The sequence below is a fragment of the Cololabis saira genome, chromosome 1 (assembly GCF_033807715.1).
Source record: "Cololabis saira isolate AMF1-May2022 chromosome 1, fColSai1.1, whole genome shotgun sequence".
NCBI classification, from domain to species: domain Eukaryota; kingdom Metazoa; phylum Chordata; class Actinopteri; order Beloniformes; family Belonidae; genus Cololabis; species Cololabis saira.
The window spans coordinates 37,563,529-37,582,789 of NC_084587.1; the positions used below are offsets into that span (position 1 = coordinate 37,563,529).

Sequence of the window (19,261 nt, forward strand, 5' to 3'; positions counted from 1 at the left end):
AAATACACATCACTTGCTCTTAAGATTGGTTTCATCCCAACTGTGTGCCCATTGGGTTGCATGTGCAGAACGACATGATTATCATTTCATCATATCATGGTTGACAGAGTAGAGCACGCACACCAGTAGAGTTTGGTGTGTGTTGTTTATTTTTCACGTGTTCACATGTTTTCATGGGGAGGGCTAGTGGGAGCAGAGCGTCTTGTTTTCATTCCTCCAGGGAGATTGTGACTGGAGCGGCCTGCCAAGCCGCCCTGTCAAGGTCAGGTTGTAGAATCAACAATTGCATTTGGGTCAGGCAGGCTCCAGTAATTTTCCGTCTGCCTTAAGTTCAGCGATGGCGACTCCAAACAGATGAATTTGTGGTCAATTCCCACCAAGCCGAGCTTCCAACTTCTCCAAGGTCTTTTCCATCCTGCCAATGAGTTCCAAAAACCGCAGCTAGCTTGCGATTTTGCTCTCCCAACGTTGGTGTTGGTTGCACAGCTTATCCCTTCAGCTGCGTCAGGCAGCTCTGAAAAATCCAGAATAGCTGTCAACGATTTCCGAATTTGTCGATATGCCAGGTGAACGCCAGCTCCAAACGGCAGAAATCCTGTCATCAGAAATCCAATTATGAAGGCATCTTCAACATCCTCGACTGACAGTGTGGACAGACACACGATCCTCCACGTCCAGGAGTCCATCGTGTATCCAGCAGCAAACGTCCCGTCAGGGCAGGAGGGCTCCCCTATGCCCCGTCTTCTCGTTGAGAAAATTTGGTCAATTTCGTTGAGAGACCAGTTAATCAATTCTATGTTTTAGGAAGTTTTGGAGGATATGAAAAGAGAGGCTCCAATACAGTGACAAGACAACACACGACAAAGAGCAGCAGCAGGGCAGATAGGGAGGGAGCGGGAGAAGAAAATAAAAGCGTACGCTTTTGCCGGGAGCAGGAAGAAGAAACCTCTATAGCGCTGTAAAAACTGAAATTTCTTAATTACCAAAATATTACATTTGGTACAATGTTTTTTTTTGATCAAATCAAAATCAAGGTTATTTATATAGCCCTTTACAATAGTCAAAAGGTATCCAAAGTGCTTTACATGAAAGTCCTAAAACAATAGCCTACATAAAATGGATAATTAAATGGAAGTATTGGATACAAAAAATGAGGAGGCGAGTACGCCATAAACAAAATGACACCTGTCTGACAGCGTACATCATCATTCTACACGCCCATACAGGTTACGGTTTGTTTTGCGGATAACGCTTCTCGACTCGCCTTCCCTCCCCTCAACTTGCCAGAGGTGGCGAATAGCACGCCCTGCGTTGATATTGCCAATATACGCTAAACAGGGTTTCATCTTCCAGCGATATCAGTGGGATCCAATCTAAAAATGCCTACTGATGCTTCATGCCTAATGACTGTTTGTTTTTACAGGGGAAACATGCAAACCACACAGAGCACCTACCACCTGAAGGATATGGTGAGTTTGTACTGTTGCCCTTGCCTGCTGGGGTAGATGATCGAAGTTTGAATGGTACATTGTAGGAAAATGCATTTCCCTCGGACAGAATCCCATAGTTCTTCATCTTGCTTTGCTTTCAAGACATTATGAAGATTAATGAAGTTTATTGAATTGAATGATTTATATAAAAAGAAGTGTACAAAAGCTGACTGCAGTTATATCATTTAACTTAGGATATTAGTTAAGGGTTATTGAATGAAACTGCAGTACATTGAATTACTTGACCCTCTTTGATTGGCTACAATTGGTCCATTTAGGTTTTCTGAGAATATCTACCAGAAAACTGTAAAAGTAGGCAACAAGAGAAACTAACCTACAATAAGATTGTCACCCTGCTCTTCACATCCTTTCTTACAATCACTTCTAAATAAGTGTAACATAGGCCTTTTAATGCAACAGCTCAGATGGATGGATATTATCAGGCCTCAGAGAAATGTAGCCTCTACTCTTTCTGGTTAGTAAAGATAAAACCAAATTGTGTGTGCATTTTCTTTTTTATTGGTCCTTTTTCGGAAATTATTATACACATACATATATATTTTTTTTTGTTTTTAATTTGTTTAAATCTAAATATCAAAAACGTTTTAATGCAAATATCCTTAAAATCAAATGTCAATGGATGAGTGTTTTTCCTTTCTCCGTATTAGAATTCTTCCTCTGAATGATATTTCCAGTTTTTTTAATACTTTTATTGTACATTTTTCTTATTGCAGCTCAACCCAACCCTGCTGTGTTGATTGGAAATCCCATTCGAGCATTCACACCACCCTTGGGTGCCACACCAGCTGGAATGGGCAAGTCACCCAGCCCTGTGCAGAGGATTGATCCTCATACAGGCGCCAGCATCCTCTATGTTCCCGCTGTCTACGGTGGAAACATGGTCATGTCAATGCCTTTGCCAGTAAGTTTTCTTGTGCTGGAAATCATTTGGCTGGTGTGTTAGTCTGTATGTGCAACAAATGTTTTTAATAAACGTGTTTTATATATAAGTGTACTTTCTGAAAAGTGTAATGTTGCAAATTTTGAAGTCTGCCAATCACTGTAATGGTTCACATTTATAACTAGCTGACGTTGCCAATATGCTAATATTTCACATAATAAAACCCCTTTTTGTGTTGAATGTATTGCTGAAAAATGTTACTTTTCAGTTTAAAAAATATATATTCTTGTCTTAAGTTGCCCTGGCCAGGTTACCAGAACCGCTTTGCTGTGGATCCTCGCATCATGAGCCACCCAGCGGCGATGGCCTACAACTTGAATCTGCTGCAGACACAGAACCGAGGCTCCCCCGTTCCTTATGGTGGAGTAACACACCCATCTCCTCTAGGGATGGGCCAGCCCAGCCCTGATAAGGACCTACAGGCTGACCCTGTTAGAAATGGTATCATATTTGTTCCTTTTCCCAAACACTTAACAAACAGCTACACAAACAGCTGTGAGACAGAAGTAATGGATGTAAATAATCAATTGTGATTTTCTTCTTTTTCTTTTGCCTTTTTAGGGAAAGTAGAAGGATGTCCAAAGTCTGAGCAGAACCGTCTTCAGACTCCAGAGAAGAAAATCACAGACATTAAAGAGAAACAGGCAGGTTTTCCATACAAGTTGGTGTATGCAGTATATGAATGTAATTTGCAGAAGTGACTAAAAGCTTCATAACTGGCTGGTAATACTCAAATTTAACAACTGTAATTTCTCCTCTAATGGGACCTGAAATGATATTTGTTTGTTCAGGGAGATTTAGACACTGGCCAAAGTCGAAGTCTGGATTCACAGACAGAAGGGATCATTGGTTTCCCCAACACTCTGCTCCATCGAAAAGACCCTTCAGCTGCTCAGAGACCCCTCAACTACCACCTGGCACCACCCAGCACAGCGTTTCCTCCTCATCCTGCCAGTGGAAGACCCTTCACCCAACAGTATCCCATACCTAGGCTTCCTTATCGAGTCAACCAACCCCAGCACCCAGGAATGACCCAACAGAATCAGCAACAGCAGCAGCTCAGTCCTGCCTACACTGGTGGAAGCCACAACGCTTCTTTTTTCACTGGCCCTGTAACCACGCACAGATCTGTGCACTCACCATCTGTGGATGGGGCCGAGTCTGGAGGCGTAGAGGAAATGAGTAGCTCTGTTAGGACTCCAATGGGGCACCCAGGGGGCCACCACCCAGGTCTGTCTCAGCATAACAGGATTAGCAGCTTTGGAGAGGATGGGCAGGACGGAGGCCTGGGAGACAGTTTGGGTGAGTGGAACACACAGGTTATGCAGTGTTGAAATGCTAAATGTAGGTTTTAGAGATACAGCAATTACAATTTTCTTGGCCGATTCTCTTCTTGTTTTTCTGAGCTTTATGATCAGTTTTGCATTTCAACTACAAAAAAATCAATTCCAGAAATTATGTGCACTTCAAAATTGCTGCAGGTTACAGCAAAAATAAAGTGGTCCATGTTACAGTGTAGGGCTGGGCGATATGGACCAAAAGTCAAAACTCGATATATATCTCGATATTTTTTTCTGTGCCATAATTGGGGTTTCCCCCAAAGCATTATAGCATAGCATCTATGTTAGCTTCATTTTTTTCTGAGGCAAACCCTTAAAAAAACAGTCAGTTTTAATACAAAGCCTCGTGCCAAATGTCACACAGGTTCCTTTATTAACAGAGGTCGGCACAATATCAAAATGTGTAAAACAAATGAAATAAAAATAAACTGCCTGCATATATAGAATAAAAATGCTTCTTGAATAAAATAAAACAAATATCCCTTTCCTGCACAACAATTACATTAAAATACACTGTACAATAACAGGCAGACTTTTCAAATGAGGTTGATAGTTGTGCAAATAACAAAACATTTGTGCAAATCTCAAATAAAACATTCAAGTCAATTTGTCACAAAATAAGCTATATCAAAATCATTAAAAAAAAAAAATGTAATTTTTTTTTTTTTTTTTTTTTTTTTAATCGATATAAACGATATTTTCTCGTACCATATCGCGTTTGAAAATATATCGATATATATTAAAATCTCGATATATCGCCCAGCCCTATTACAGTGTAGAGGAATTTGTTCAAAATCTAATTGGAAAAGAATTTCAATAAATCCCATTTTATGAACCAGGTTAAAGGTTAACTTTTTTTTTTGTAACTTGGTTTCATTCATCCCACCCTGATGATTCCAGTGAAAGAGTAGAGACTGCTGGTGTTTGCTCTGCTAGCATTATTTTTTAGCCTCTTAGCCTTTATTAGTTTTATGTAATTGGGCATGCTTCCCAGGACAAGTCTCTTAAGAGTTGAATTGAGTTTGTTATCCCAAATGTTTTGCATGTTATTTTCAGGTTTTCCAAGCCTACAGGCTGTAGAAGTTACAGTGACCAACAACAATGATTCCTTCACTCACTGGACCAGATTCAGATTTTTCAGCACTTCGTTGCTGATGCAACTATAGACACTTGCAATTATCAAACAGAAAAGGGAACTGAATGACGAACAAACAAACTAAAAAGCCTGTGTTCAATTAGCCAATCACCAATAAGAGCCAATTAATAAGAAAATTGACTAATTGCAATCAGTAAATGCGCCAATCAGAAGGTGTACATTTGGTTTGTATTGTTACTAGTGATAACTACAATATTAATTAACAGCTAAAAAAAAATAGAAAATCAACTTGTTACATTTTAAATAGTGATGCACCGAAATGAAAATTTGTGGCCGAAACCGAAAATAATAATAAACACTTGGCCGAATACCGAACAATACCGAACATGGTTCTTCAGCAGTTTTTCATTTATTTTGCCAATTTTTTCACCATTGCATAAATCAAATACATTTGATTTAGGCATGCTTTTCAAAGAAAAAAATCTTTTACAAAATTACAAGGTAGAAAATATTTATTGAACATAAAAAAATGAAAATGTTTTAATTTCCCAGTATTATGTTGTTTTGGTTCCACCTCCTGGTGAATATTAGGTACAATTCTTATGGGGTTAGTTTTTGGTTGGCCAACGATTTATGTAGTGCGCAACGTTACGGGACGGAGCGGCCAGTCTATTTCCTTATTTTACAACGCCGTTATTAATTGTTCGTTTTTTTTCCCCACTTATTCCACTGAACACCGAAAGTGTTTTTTTGCCATTTTCGGCCGAACAATTTCGGTTACCGAACAATCGGTGCATCACTAATTTTAAATAAAAAGGAACAAAAGATATGTATTTCTTCATTTAAAAGTAGAAAAAAAATAGGTTTTTTTTTTTTTTATCTGTTCAGAAGTTCCATGTTGCAGCCCTACTGCCAAAGTGTAAAAATAAATTTAACAGAAAATGTTTTAAGTTTTTTTTTTGTTTTCTATTAATGTATTACTCCCAGACGTAGCGCGTGGAAGGATCACGTTATTACGGCCAGATCCCCCCCCCCCACACATCTGGTGCCCCGGCTGACCAGAGGGGGCAGTATAGCCCAGAACTGCTGCATGTTTTTGTGAGGGTAGCTCACATTAGCTACCCAAGGAAACACAGGGAGAACATGCAAACTCCACACAGAAAGGCCAGTCCCACCCAGGTTGTGGGTGCTGAAGTCATGGGGAAATGACTTACAGACTGTAAAAGAACAACGTCCCCAGTTAGAAATGAACCCAGGACCTTCTAGATGTGAGGCGGCTGCACTGAGGTCACATGACCACAGTGTGGTCACATGATTTATGTTCATGTGATTTTCACCCCATAAAGGTTCCTGAAGGCCACCAATACAGAGCCGTTGCTGTTAATGGAGACATGCACAAACAGCCCAGCCCTGAAAAATCTACCCGGAACTCCCGCTAGTGGAAACGCACCTAAATATGATTGTCCAGGACATCATGTTCCTGCTGAGCATCCAGCTGGAGCTGTTGCAGTACAGCACCTTCAAGCCACTCTCCCTCTGACTCTGTTAAACCATCAACATAATCCATGTGGTCCCATTGCCCAGCCGCATGCTGGGACTTAGATCAAAAGCTTCTCATTGTCAAACTCTAGTGAAGCCGGTTCCCTCAACTGCGAGAGTAAGGGGTCAGAACAAGACATTTTGTCCCAGTACCTTCCCCTACAAATTTGGCTGAGCAGGTAACAAAACACACATGTCTCAGACTCACCGCTCTCCTGGCGTGGCGGGTCCACAGACAGACTGGGCATGTTCCTGCTGGTCTTTATCACGGAGCGAGAAGCCTCATGCCAGCGGACAAGGACGGTCAGAAGACTCCTGCTTTGTTTGCTTTAGCTTACTGTTCATTGCGATCCACAGAAAATTCAGCAATAGCGCTCAGCAGGCAGACATGCTAACTGATTAGCAGTGACCAACACCAACAAGAGCAGTTAAACTCAAATTTAATTTCTGAGGTTTCGGGAATCAACTGGCTAGCAGTACCTAGTCAGCCTGATTGCTAGCGAGGTAAATAACCAAAGAACTGAAGGATGACTGTGATGACTGTTGTATTTAAATGCGGACGGGGCCTCCTACTTGTCGCTACTTGTCATTATATGTGTCTTCAGTGAGGACATGCGAGGGGGGGATATGCCATACTACATGTGTTGCACTGAGTGAATCGACTGAAAGGGAATGGTATATTCCCCAGTAAACGTCTGCTGGCAGCCCTGTAGATATTTCGGCAGAGAGCCGCTGAAGAAGCTGATAGCCAAAGCTAAATTTGGTTGACAGAAGGTCGGCATTTTCTTGCCAGCATCCCCCGTAAGATAGCTGCACCCCAGTAGAAAAATGGGGTTCGGGACAGCTCTTCAGAAACCAATGGGTCATGTGACCTCACGTTTCGTCCGTTGTTCTTTTACAGTCTGTAGGTGTAAACAAAAGGAAACCCTGCTTTGCAACCTATAGTGCTGCACTGCCTACACTAACGCATAGTGGTTGGTGGACTTATTACACCAGTGAGTGACACAACCAATCATGCTGAAGCATAAATTAATTCCGATATTCATTCTTATGCCACAAGGCACAAGGATGATTTTAATTTACTGTTTTGTAGAACTGGTAAACATCAATCTTTCATCACTTACAGAGGCCCCCACTTGTGGAATTCACTCAATAAATCTCTTAAATCATCACCATCCTTGCCAATATTCAAAAAACATTTAAAGAACTTTCTTATTGTTTCATCTTTGTAATGTTCATTATTTGATCTGAGTTACATTTTCTTGTGTTTTTTTGTTTTTTTTACTCTCCCTTGTGTAGCTTTGTTTTGTGTTTTATTCATATATGGAAAGGATTCTATATAAGCCACCAGGCTTCTTCCTTTCCTTGCATGTTATTTCATTGTTTTTAATTTTTTTGTTCATATTTGTCTTGTGTCAAAATGTGACAAAATGGGAGTGTACTTACTTACCCCCCTTATGTGCCTAATGTGCGTCGCTGCTACGCAGGTCATAAATCATCATAAATCAGACCTAATGCAGCATAAACATAAATCAGGTTAAACCATATTGTATGATTTGATTATCTTCAGAAACTTCATGAACGTATATTTCTATTAATGTCTAATACATTATATACTGGTGTCAAAAAAGGGTTGCCTAAGAATCTGTATCAATTTTGATATTGAAAAATGATAATTGATATCCAGCCCTTCTTATGTAGATATATTTTTCAGAAGGTGCATGTCAGTAGAGCAGTGACTAATCACACTGTTGCCCTTTCAGATCTCCAGGGTAGCTTGCCTCTGGAGGCCCTGACCCAGCAGCAGCAGCAGCAGCAGCAGGCTGCCAGACTGGGCCAGTGGGGGGAGGCGCCAGGCCCGTTCCTCCAGGGCGGTGTTGCCTTTCCTTTGCCCCAGCAGCTTGCCCACCTTGCTCAACCTGGAATGGCTCGCTTCTCCCATCAACTGCTTCGGACGGCGAGCTGGGGGCTCGGTGCCAATATGGAGGAAGAAGCTTTTCCCTCTGCCTCCACGGGTCCAGCTTTCACCAGGTTAGATGAAACACTAGGTTTTTGATAGTTAACCGTCTGCCAAGTGGATTCCAGAGAAATGCAAAATTGTCACCATTAAGTACTGAAAACATTTTATTTTTATTTATTTAACCTTTATTTAACCAGGTAAGTCAGTTGAGAACAGTTTCTCATTTACAGTGATGACCTGGGCATTGAACATGGAATGGAACTTTGAATTTGGTTAAAATAGATCTATATGCAACAAAATGAAGAAAATCTGACTTTTATTGTAACTACAACATTGTTTTTTTTCATCCTTGCTCAGAGTTAACCGGTATTGATATTAAATCATTTTCTCTCCCTTCATATTGCCTTTTAAAAATAAAGCCATTTCCAAGTGATCACTAGGGGTGTAACGATACACTAATCTCACGATACGGTACGATACACGATATTGAGGTCACGATAACGATACGATACGATATTATACCAGTAATTTTTTAAAAACCTTGAATGAGGAACGTATGACTGGAAAAAATGGTCTTTTATTTGAAAGACACAAAATACAAAACAATACTGTGTGTTTGCCCTATTGTTACAGTTTGTAATGCTTTATAACTGTTTAATGTTTAAAGAGAAAGCCAGGCCAACCATTTTCCACAAACTGAACTAAAAGTAAATGTCAGGTTTGCATTATGCATCTTCAGTTTCATACAAGTAAAAAATGTTTTTGCCACAAACTGAATAGTTTCTCTCATGTATGATTTGACTTTTTTCTTTTCCAGAAATTTAACAACTAAAATTAAATGAATAAATAAAAGTAAATAAATACATACAATTTTACATCATAAAAAAGATTGATTAATGCTCACCTTATAAGTGTAGGAGGAGATTTATTTTTGTTACGAAGGTTATTTTGGTAATTCAGGGTTCATTATTTTATAAATATATTCTTTATATTCTGATGTAAATTAGGGACTATAATGACACTAGTCAGTTTATCTGTAGTGATTAGTCTGTTTTAGATTGGGCGGAGTGATACGGCACTAGGTGCTGTGTTGATGTTCTGAAATCCTACGCTGTTGAGGGACATTAAAGTAGAAGTTGTCCACGTGTTATTCTAGGTTTAATTTAATAAGGTAAGGCTTAACACCAGACTTAAAAGTTCAGAGCTCAAAACGGGACCGCAAAACGGTACTACTTTCTCTGAGCGGAGTAAGATTTTGGTCGGCGGGTCGAGGCGCGGTCAAATGCGCGTTTCTAGTCAACACAATAGATTAATATTAATAACCCAATATCGCGATACACTTTGTCACCTCCACGACACATTTCGTGACATTTTTGTATCGCGAAATTTCGTGGCACGATATATTGTTACACCCCTAGTGATCACATACATTTTTGATTCCTAGGTACCCAGGCCTGTTGAGAGAAATTCCTCCTCAGGAACAGCCTGAATCCCGGGAAGCATCAGAGATGCAACCGCCGCCCCAGTCCCGTCTCCTCCAGTATCGACAGTCCCAGTCCCGTGCCTCAGGTGACCCTTCATCCTCGTTAGCTGCCGTCTCCAGTCATGCTGCTGCTTTTCCATCAGGACCTTACTCCCACGACACAGGTCGCAATCTCCTTAATGACAACCTTCTCAACAATCAAGCTCTACAGCAACAGCACCCAAGGAATCCACTTTATAATACTGGTAGCTATCCACATCAGCCGCCAGCCCATTCTGGCAGCCCTCCTCCCTCCCAGGTCAAATACCTTCTCCAAGAAGCCCAGTGGGCCCATGGTGGAGCTGCATCTGGTTCACAGCAGAACCACCTGTTTGGAAACCAGGGCCACAGCCTTCCTTACGGACTGCCAATCATAGCTCATCCCAGCAGGCAGGAGCAAATGCACCTGATGCAACTTCATCAGCACCACCAGCAGCAGCAGCAGCAGCAGCAGCAGCAGCAGCAGCAGCAGCAGCAGCAGCAACAGCAACAACAACAACAACAACAGCAGCAGCAGCAGCAGCAGCAGCAGCAGCAACAACAACAACAACAACAGCAGCAGCAGCAGACGCAACAACAACACCACCACCCACATCAACACCAACAAAATCAAGGTCCAGAGCAGGAGGCTTTCCACCCACTGTCCCCGAGAACACCAGCAGGCACGTCCCTTCACAGTGTAGATGAGGTAAGTGCCATTCACTTAGCCCAATGTGTGATTATTTAACCTGTCAGCTTGAAATAGTCAAGTGAAATTCAATAATTTGTCAAACTGATAAGATACTGTAGACAGTTTTATAAAGTGATTTAAGATTTTACTTCCCTAAATGAATGTAATTTTGTTGTGCAATAAACACAAGAATAGCATTATTACTACTGCGCTCCTGGTGTTTTAATAAATGTCAAATTACCTGGATAAAATAAAATTACCTATGCCAACAGGCATATTGATATAGTTAAGGGCCTCAATAATCTAAAACTGACAAAGGTTTAAAGGGGACCTATTATGAAAAACACGTTTTCTCTTGCTTTAACATATATAAAGTGGTCTCCCCTCAGCCTGACAACTCAGAGAAGGAAGAACGCAACCAAATTCTGCAGTGTCTGTACAGCCGCCCGGATGAGCCATCCAGTGTGATGTGGATCTACGAGCCGTTCAGATTCTGCTCCCGTCGTTACGTAACCAAAATGCAATGCAATCAGGAAGCCGAGAACTAAAAGCTGTTTTAAGTTCCGCTGTAGCGCTGTTAATATGCCACTTTATTAAGTTTTAATATTTTTTCAGGCGTAAAAGTAACCGTTAAGATCCCCAATCAGGGCTCAGTTTATCCAAATAACGCCTGTTAAGAAATTTGCTCCGATGTTTTCGGGATGAGAAGAGCCGCCGGGTCGGGAGCTGATTTATGGTTCCGCATTAAATCGTTGCAGAGCCTACGGCGTAGGTTACGCGGCGACATCCACATACGGTGCGCGTCGCCGCGTAACCTACGCCGTAGGCTCTGCGTTGGTGTAACGCTGGTAACGTTGGTGAAAGTAAAATATATATTTCTCGCTAGAAATGTAATCAAAACGCATTTTTATGCAGAAACTAACTCAAAATATTGATTTTATTCAATAAAAATTAGAAATGTCCGCTGTTGTGCAACTCGGGTAGCTTGGCTGTCCAGTTATCGAAGGCTATTAATGAATATTATTAATAATTATTAATAATTAATAAAGTTGACTATTTATCAAATTGTATTATCAAAAATGATAATTCTCGTAGGGGCACCACCCCCGATGCCTTACTTCGGGGGAAATTGTGATAACTAAACAGCAGAAAATCAGTCTCAATATGATTTGAATTATCCTGCAGAACAGCAAATCTTACTATATCTTACAGAATAACAATGAAGGCGTGATATCCGAACACTAGGCTCTGCTTAAACAAATCAATTTGTGACCAAATCTTGCATGAAATAACAACAACCACTCATTAAAAATCAATCAGAATTTATTTACATACGGGTATCAAAGAAGATGTAAATGGATACCCAATAAATCCCGATGGCAGAACTTAAGTATTATAAAACAATTAATTAACTAGAAAAACATCAATAGAAAAATATGACATGAAAGTTAAATGCATGGAATGGGAAAAAAAAGAAATCAAAGCAATAATAAAAATGATATCACGAACATGTACGGTTTAAAATATTGTGGCTGCATAAGGATGGCTGCGTTTTTTTAAAGATGGCGGAACTGTAACCACGCCACGTGCAATTAGAACGGATGGTGACCCCGGTGCTTAAACCGTGATCAACTGGCGAAACGGCGCTTTAAAACATGAATGACTAGCAGAAAGTAGTGACAACAAATTAATGACAACAGTCCTGATAATGATGCTGATGTAATCTCAGCTCTGAACACAGATTTAGCTGTGTAACACTCCCAGTGAAACTCATACACCCAGGTCTCAAAACCTCACGCCTCCTCGGGTCTCCGGGTGTTACTCCCGGTGTTTTAAACTTGACTACTGGCGAAACGGCGCCACCAAATGAACAAATAACCGTAATATGCACACAGTAATTTCATTAAACATAAATTCAGGTCTACACCAGTGACTGATCGCCCAGACCGCAGCTCACGCGTCCTCGGGAGTCCGGACCTGAAGCTGCAGGCTCCGTCGCCGGCGGGCGGAGTCCTGCCGGGGGGGTTCCTGGCGGGGATCCTCAGTTTCTGCGGCCGCTCGGTCTCTCTCCTCTCCTAACTCCACAGAAAAAGTGAACAGTGTCTGGAGAAACCTCACACCGGCTCTCTGGTCCTGACCGCGTCCTCAGCACATCGCCTCGCTGCGCACGGGGGCCGCTTCCTCCCTTCAGAACGTCGGCTCGTCCCGTGTGGTGTCGCCGGGCTGCGCGAGGGCCTCGCGGTCCAAAGGCTGGAGCTCCGGGCGGGTTTTTGGCTCCCGGAGCTGTCGTCCTGAATGGAAGATGGGGCTCGGGGAAAAAAAAAGGAGTTAAGGCAGGGAGACAGAGTTCAGAGCGCAGCGCAGCGCTCTGGAATCGGACCTTGCGCCCGGTCAGTGCGGGCCTCGACGGCTCCTTGAAACCCCCCTCCCCCACAGCTCTTAAAAGCTGCTGGACAGCAACGCGCGTCCCGGACCGTTGGCTGAAGAGAAGACAAGAGGGAGTCTCGGTGCAGCACAGAGTTTTGTATCTCCGCGCGCTGCGATGACGTCATCAGTGCCTCGCTCGGGATTGGGTGCGCGTCGCTCTCAGGCGCCGCCCCATCCCGCAAGGCATGCTGGGATTGTAGTTCATGGCACAGTCGCCATTTTATGAGGCACATTAAAGCCAGTTTCAGGCCGGGGGGGGTTGACCAGGGTTTCAACGTTTGAATACGGTATACATTCACAAAATGTTCATAAACCTTTATAACAGTCCACATGATCACTGGGTGTGGCCCAACACCGCCATGTTTTTTTGTTTGATTTAGTCTGCAAATGATGACGTAAAGAATTCTGGGAAATGTTTCTGGCCCTCGGTCGCGAACTCAGCATCTGAAATCCCTCGCTGTGAAGGGCTAGATTCATACCCGCTACCCCCTCGGTATGCACACTACCCCTACAGGAAAAGAGGAATTGCGACACCATTACCCTCACGGGAACGCACAAAATTTAGGGGTAGGGCTGAAAAGTAGGGATAGGGGGTGTATTGGGACTGGCCCTAAGACATGGCTCAGAGGCTGAATTTCTAATTTATTTAGCAAGACATTCAAGGCCTGTTTAAAATAGGTATTAGATGCCATAATAGTTCCCCTTTAAAATAAGCATTAAAGTGGTGCTAAATGTGCAAAAAGACAAAAGTGGATTACTTGCCACCTTTACATTCCACCTTCTTCTTCAGTTCAAGCTGGAGAACGGGCACCCCAAGCCACCTATCCCAATATTTGACAGTTTCTAAAATCCCTATTAAAATGTATACATTTAGATGGAAATGCATATGGCTTTGCTCATAAGACAAAATGTTTGAATAATAGTTTGCTCTCAAGGTCATTTCTGTTAAGGCTAAGTATGAGCAGGCAAGTGAATTCCTCAGCTGCTTGAGTCCTCATGCTGCCGTCTCTGTCTGCACAGTATGAACCCAGAGGTCCGGGCCGGCCTCTCTATCAGCGCCGCATCTCATCTAGCTTCCCAGACGAATCATCTCCAGTCAACGCCGTCAACGCCCTGTCCCAGCAGTCCCAACCCAGTTCCTCAGACCCTCAGGACCATCCACAAATGCAGCATCATCAGCACCCCCAGATGGCCTACAACTACCCCCCACACGACAACCTCTGGCCCAGTAACGGCGGGGGTCCCGGCCCATTTCAAAACATTCCATCTAACGGAGCGGGCACCATGGCTCAGCACCGGGACCTTCTGGGTAGGTTGCTCTTTTCATGCGCTTTGCCCATATCACTTTTGTCATACCTGTTTTTTCTATACATTTACATTTTCTGCACTTTACATTTACAACCCTTATTTATTTTTATCTACTGTTTCTTTCTCTTGGCAGCTTCCAAGGTCCTTCGTCAGACGGATGAGCAGGTAAAGGCCGAGCCCACAGCAGCTCAGCATCCACACACCATCAGCTCTCTTCAGCACCAGTTTCCCCCTCTCATGTCAAATAAAAAGCAGCAACAGCTGCCGCCGCAGGGTCCCACGGAGCCCATGCAGGCCGCTCCGAATCTGAGCAAGCCCCCAACCATGTCCTACGCGAGTGCCCTCCGTGCTCCACCCAAACCCCGGGCTGCTCGGCCTGAACAGGCCAAGAAGAACAGCGACCCCCTTTCCCTCTTACAAGAGCTGAGTATAGGAAGTTCAAATGGTAGCAATGGGTACTATTCCTACTTTAAATGAACTTCACTTCTCCCTCAAAAATGAAGAAATGAGAAAAAAAAGAAAAAAAGAAACGATAAAAAAAGTAAAAAATAATAATAAAAAAAAATCTTAAAACAAAAAAACAAAACAAAAAAAAAACATTGTGCAAAGTTCATTTACAAATTGTTTCTATTGGTAGATTTGTTTTCTGTATTTTTTTCCTTTAACTTTTTATTGGTAACTTTTTTTCTCCTTCTGATTCACATATCTGTGAAGAAGTCAGTATATATAATGAATGCATTACTGGTATATATATATATACATACTCATTATGTATATATGAATATATACTTATATTATCTACACATATATGTACGTTAAGCTAGAAAAAAAAAATAAAAAAAGGTTATAATAGAAATAAAAAAAATAAAAAAAGTAAGATTCGGTTGACCACTTAGCTACTTGCTTATTTTTACTTACTGAAGTTGGTTTTGTTAAGTGCTAGTATGTCGACTTTTTTTGTTTTGTTTTCTTTAAATTCTCAGCTTTGAGTGGACATTGCGTCTTTATTTCCATGCTACTGTTGTCGTGATAATAGATGACAGCTAAGTGGTCAACTGACAGAAACTACATGGAACAGTGTATAGAAGTAGATACATTTTCCTCTAATCTGTACAGATAAAGTAAATAAAAGACTGAAACATATGCCACAAACATCATGCTAGTATTTGCATTATGAGTTCCTGTCTGTTTTCAGCTTCTCTTCAATTCTTAGTCATCCTTTCCTGCAGATCATTTTCTGTGATTTAGTGGTAAATGTGATTATTTATAGAAAAATATCTAATAACAAAATACTGATTTCATAATTTACTTTTCACCAAGATCTCACCTGGAAAGATAAATACATTGTGAATCCATTGAAATAGCAAAAACCATTTTATTCCTCATGCGTGGACTTTGAAGTTCAGAGAACACGAGACGTTGCTTTCTGTGAAAAAACAAACGGCTTTGTTGAGTACTCATGATTTGTTTTAAGCTCCTTTTTTCATTTTATTTCACCCCATTAAGAGATTAATTTTGTCAGTTCATGTCACATGACTTGTCAGGAAACGTCTACCAGGGATGTGGTTTCAGTAAAATGATATAACTGTTCTTTGTCACTACTGGGCAGTGAGTTTTAATGTTGGTTTTTCTTTGAAGAGTTTGCAGTACTCTGAGGGTTTGTGTAAGTGAAGAGAGAGCGGTGAAGTCAGAGTGATGTTTCACAAGTAGAGTGCCATCACTGCTTCCAGTCAGATGTTTTTGAACACACTGAAACATTATCACTCTAAAATATTCTATCTTAGATCTCCTCGTCACTTCGTAGCAAACATTTACTGTTGGAACAGGGACATTCCTTGTCAACAGTAGTCCCTGCCATGGATGTTTAATTTAATGATTCTCATTTACAAATATAGCTTTTAACATTCTACTCAGATACTACTACTCAGATTAAAATTAATTTTAGAAATAAAGGTGGCAAAATATTTGTTCTTGTTTTTTCACTATCAAAACAAGTTTAGGGATTGCTAGAAAAGCTGTAATGTCAGATATTTGCTTTGTGTAAATTATTCTGCTACAACTTTTCGAAATTTCACTCGCCTAAGCTAGAACGATACAAACATGTTTTTGCCCCAACATTCAAAGCCACCAGAGCTCCACAGATATTGTAGTAACCAGCCTCTATTACTGCTTCGTAATACTGGCTGTGTATTTAATACTTTATTTTAATGCTTTAAGACACATCTTTCTGTATGCAGTGCCCTTTCAAACCACCACCACTACCAATTTTCTTTTTTTTTTTGCCTGTATTTGTCACATGTTCAGCACCTTCTGGACATGGGACATGTTTTAATCAAAATTACATGATAGTACATTTGGAAGAAGCCTTTTTTTTAACTCTTAAAGTGGTGCTATAACTGACAAATATTGTAAGATGATTGCACTTGCCTGATCCCGCTGTAAAAGTGGCTGTAACATGAGTACGGTGCGAAGAACTGATGAGTCCATACTGTTAATGTCACGGATATTTTTTCCTCAGTACATCAAAGGTCCTTTGCTGTTTTCTCAATAAGAGTCTTTAAAGTCACAGGTGATATGGTCTTCATATTAGTCATAATAATAGCTGTACATCCTTCTGGGTTTGATATTTGCACGCTTCCCTGCTATATTGAGGGTCAGACCCCTGTGTATTATTTCCATATTTCATGATATTTTAAAGATCATTGCTTCTGCTCAAGATTAAAAAGAAAAGAAAAAAAAAGAAGGAAAAACTGCCAAGACGTGTCTTCAAAAACTTCTGACTGTACAGTATGTTCAAGTTAAGCCTCTACATAATAAGGCTGGTTTGGGAATGTTGTGGAAATTGTTCCTGGTCATTCACATCCAATTGTCAATTTGTGGAGTTGGATGGATGGATTGATCTGTGGAGATTAATCAGCAGCAGTTGATCAGCCTCGTCCTGTTGTGTTGTGACATATCTGATCCTTCATTGCTTTTTAGGCGGCTCAAGATGGGATCGGTCACGTCTGAATTTCAGTGGGTGGCTCATTACTAACTGACGCACGTACAGCCACATGCACATTAATTTTTGCGAAGGGTTAACCCCCATCTCGTTTGAAGATAAACATAGTGTGTTTTTGTTTTTTTTGTTCATATTAAAACAATGCTGGAAAAGTTCGCCTTGGCCCTCTTTGAGGTAATTCGCTAACGTCTGAATGGCCGCTGCCCGTCCTGCAAATAGCTGAAATGTTGATTGAGCAGAGATGCTTCCGCCTGTTGTTTCCTGGTTTCAACGTGGCAGTTGGTCATCAACGCATTTCTTTAGAAAGCCCATTCTGACATGTTTGATGCATTTTGAACAGTAAGCCGAGAGCTTCATTATGGACATGGTTTTATTTTGAAATTTTGCCATTTTAATTAAAAAGGTCCAAAACTTTTTTGACTTAGCTGAAAACACATACTTGTAAATATGCATTTTCTATGTATTTACAATCGACAACTTTGGGAGCGCCTCAATTTTGTAGAAGCTGTTCAAAGAAGAGGTATGCCCTTTTTAATTATGCAAATTCACAAAACATGTTAACTCTGGAAATGGAAACAACCTGAAGGGTAGTTGCAACCTCTTGTTGTAACTTTTTAGACCTTTTGTTTGTTTGTTTGTTTTTTTGAAGATGGTGTCTGGCTTATTTGGCAGAGGAGAATTTATGTTGCATAAAATGACTTATTTCACTGTACAAAACATATTTTTAAGTACCTGTTGCTGGATTTGTCCTGTTATGTTTTCTCACCACAGCTGTACAACAATCAACATGGATTTGTTTTTAAATGTGAAGTCTGTTTTTCTGTTAATGCATGTTAAAAAATGGCCTGGCCGGTTTTTATCCCTGTTTTTATCAGTTTCTATAGATTTATGGAGGAGGGCAAAGTTAAAGAAAAAAAAGAAAACAAAAAAAAAACAACCACTAAAAACCTTTAGTTCAGTCTAGAAAGTCAAAATTTGGTATATTATTTCATGTGTACAATAACTTGTGACATTATCAGCAAAAATTGTTATGCTACTTTTACTAATGTGTCATTTAAAATGTGGTGGTCATGTAACCCCTCCCTCCCCTCCCCCTGGTTTCTCCTCCGGTTAGCTGGCAGGGCTAGAGCTCAGGTTGCTCCCTGGCCATCGTGATGGGAAACAGTTTTCCACAAAGCAGTCGTTGGCTAATCTCTGAAGTTGTGCAATACTAATTTTCACCGCTTCATTAGCTACAGTTTTTTATTTATTTTTGAAGCAGAGGAGATTGAGCCAAAGACATTTTAAAGGGATTTTATCAATTTTTTCTTGTTGCTTCTTCATGCCTTTTTTTTCTCTTGTTTTTTTTTTTAGCCTTTTGAAAATCATCCTTTTTGAAAAAAAAATACATAAAATAATGAAAAAAGTAATAAAGAAATAATGATAACCTGAAAGGTCTCTTTGCTCTTACCGTTGAGTTGTAAATGATTTCAGCACTGTAACGATATCATGACATGAATTGGATGTTTTGCCTTATAGTGAGAACAAAGTGGAACCAGCTTGGGTGTGGCCCACGGAAAGGGAGCAACCTTCTGCCCAGCCAGCAGAGAGCACTGTGTTCAGCCTTTTTCTAAACACCATCTTTCCTGTTATCCGTTGGCTCCTCTGTTCTCCCCCCGCTGCAGTGAATCAATGGCACACCTGTTTCCCCAGCTCCCCAGTCCCACCGGTTCCTCCCTCATGGCTACACAATAATGAATAGATCGATTTTACTCTTCTTCGTTTTAGTTGGTGGTGGCTATACTAAAGGATTTAGGCTGTGTTTTTAAAAGATTTAATTTCTTTTTTATTTGTTTCTCTATTAAAGTGTTTTTATTGAAACTGTTTGTGTCCTGTTTCTATTTCTGAACCTGACATAAAGAGACCTTTCTGCTTGTATTGAAGCTGTACTTGTCCCCCTGCATCTGC

General features: G+C 40.9%; 1 protein-coding gene across 2 annotated transcripts in view; it reads left to right on the top strand.

The window, feature by feature from the left end:
* helz (helicase with zinc finger) overlaps positions 1–19,174 on the top strand; it is a 71,740-nt gene extending 52,566 nt beyond the window's left edge. For both annotated transcript variants that reach the window (XM_061722201.1, XM_061722193.1), the window contains exons 25-33: positions 1,424–1,469; positions 2,225–2,412; positions 2,688–2,892; positions 3,013–3,099; positions 3,247–3,753; positions 8,190–8,457; positions 9,831–10,596; positions 14,026–14,314; positions 14,447–19,174. In XM_061722201.1, coding sequence (XP_061578185.1) covers positions 1,424–1,469; positions 2,225–2,412; positions 2,688–2,892; positions 3,013–3,099; positions 3,247–3,753; positions 8,190–8,457; positions 9,831–10,596; positions 14,026–14,314; positions 14,447–14,790 — 2,700 coding nt within the window. In that variant the 3' untranslated portion in view covers positions 14,791–19,174. The remainder of the gene's footprint in view (positions 1–1,423; positions 1,470–2,224; positions 2,413–2,687; positions 2,893–3,012; positions 3,100–3,246; positions 3,754–8,189; positions 8,458–9,830; positions 10,597–14,025; positions 14,315–14,446) is intronic.
* Positions 19,175–19,261: the final 87 nt, after the last annotated feature.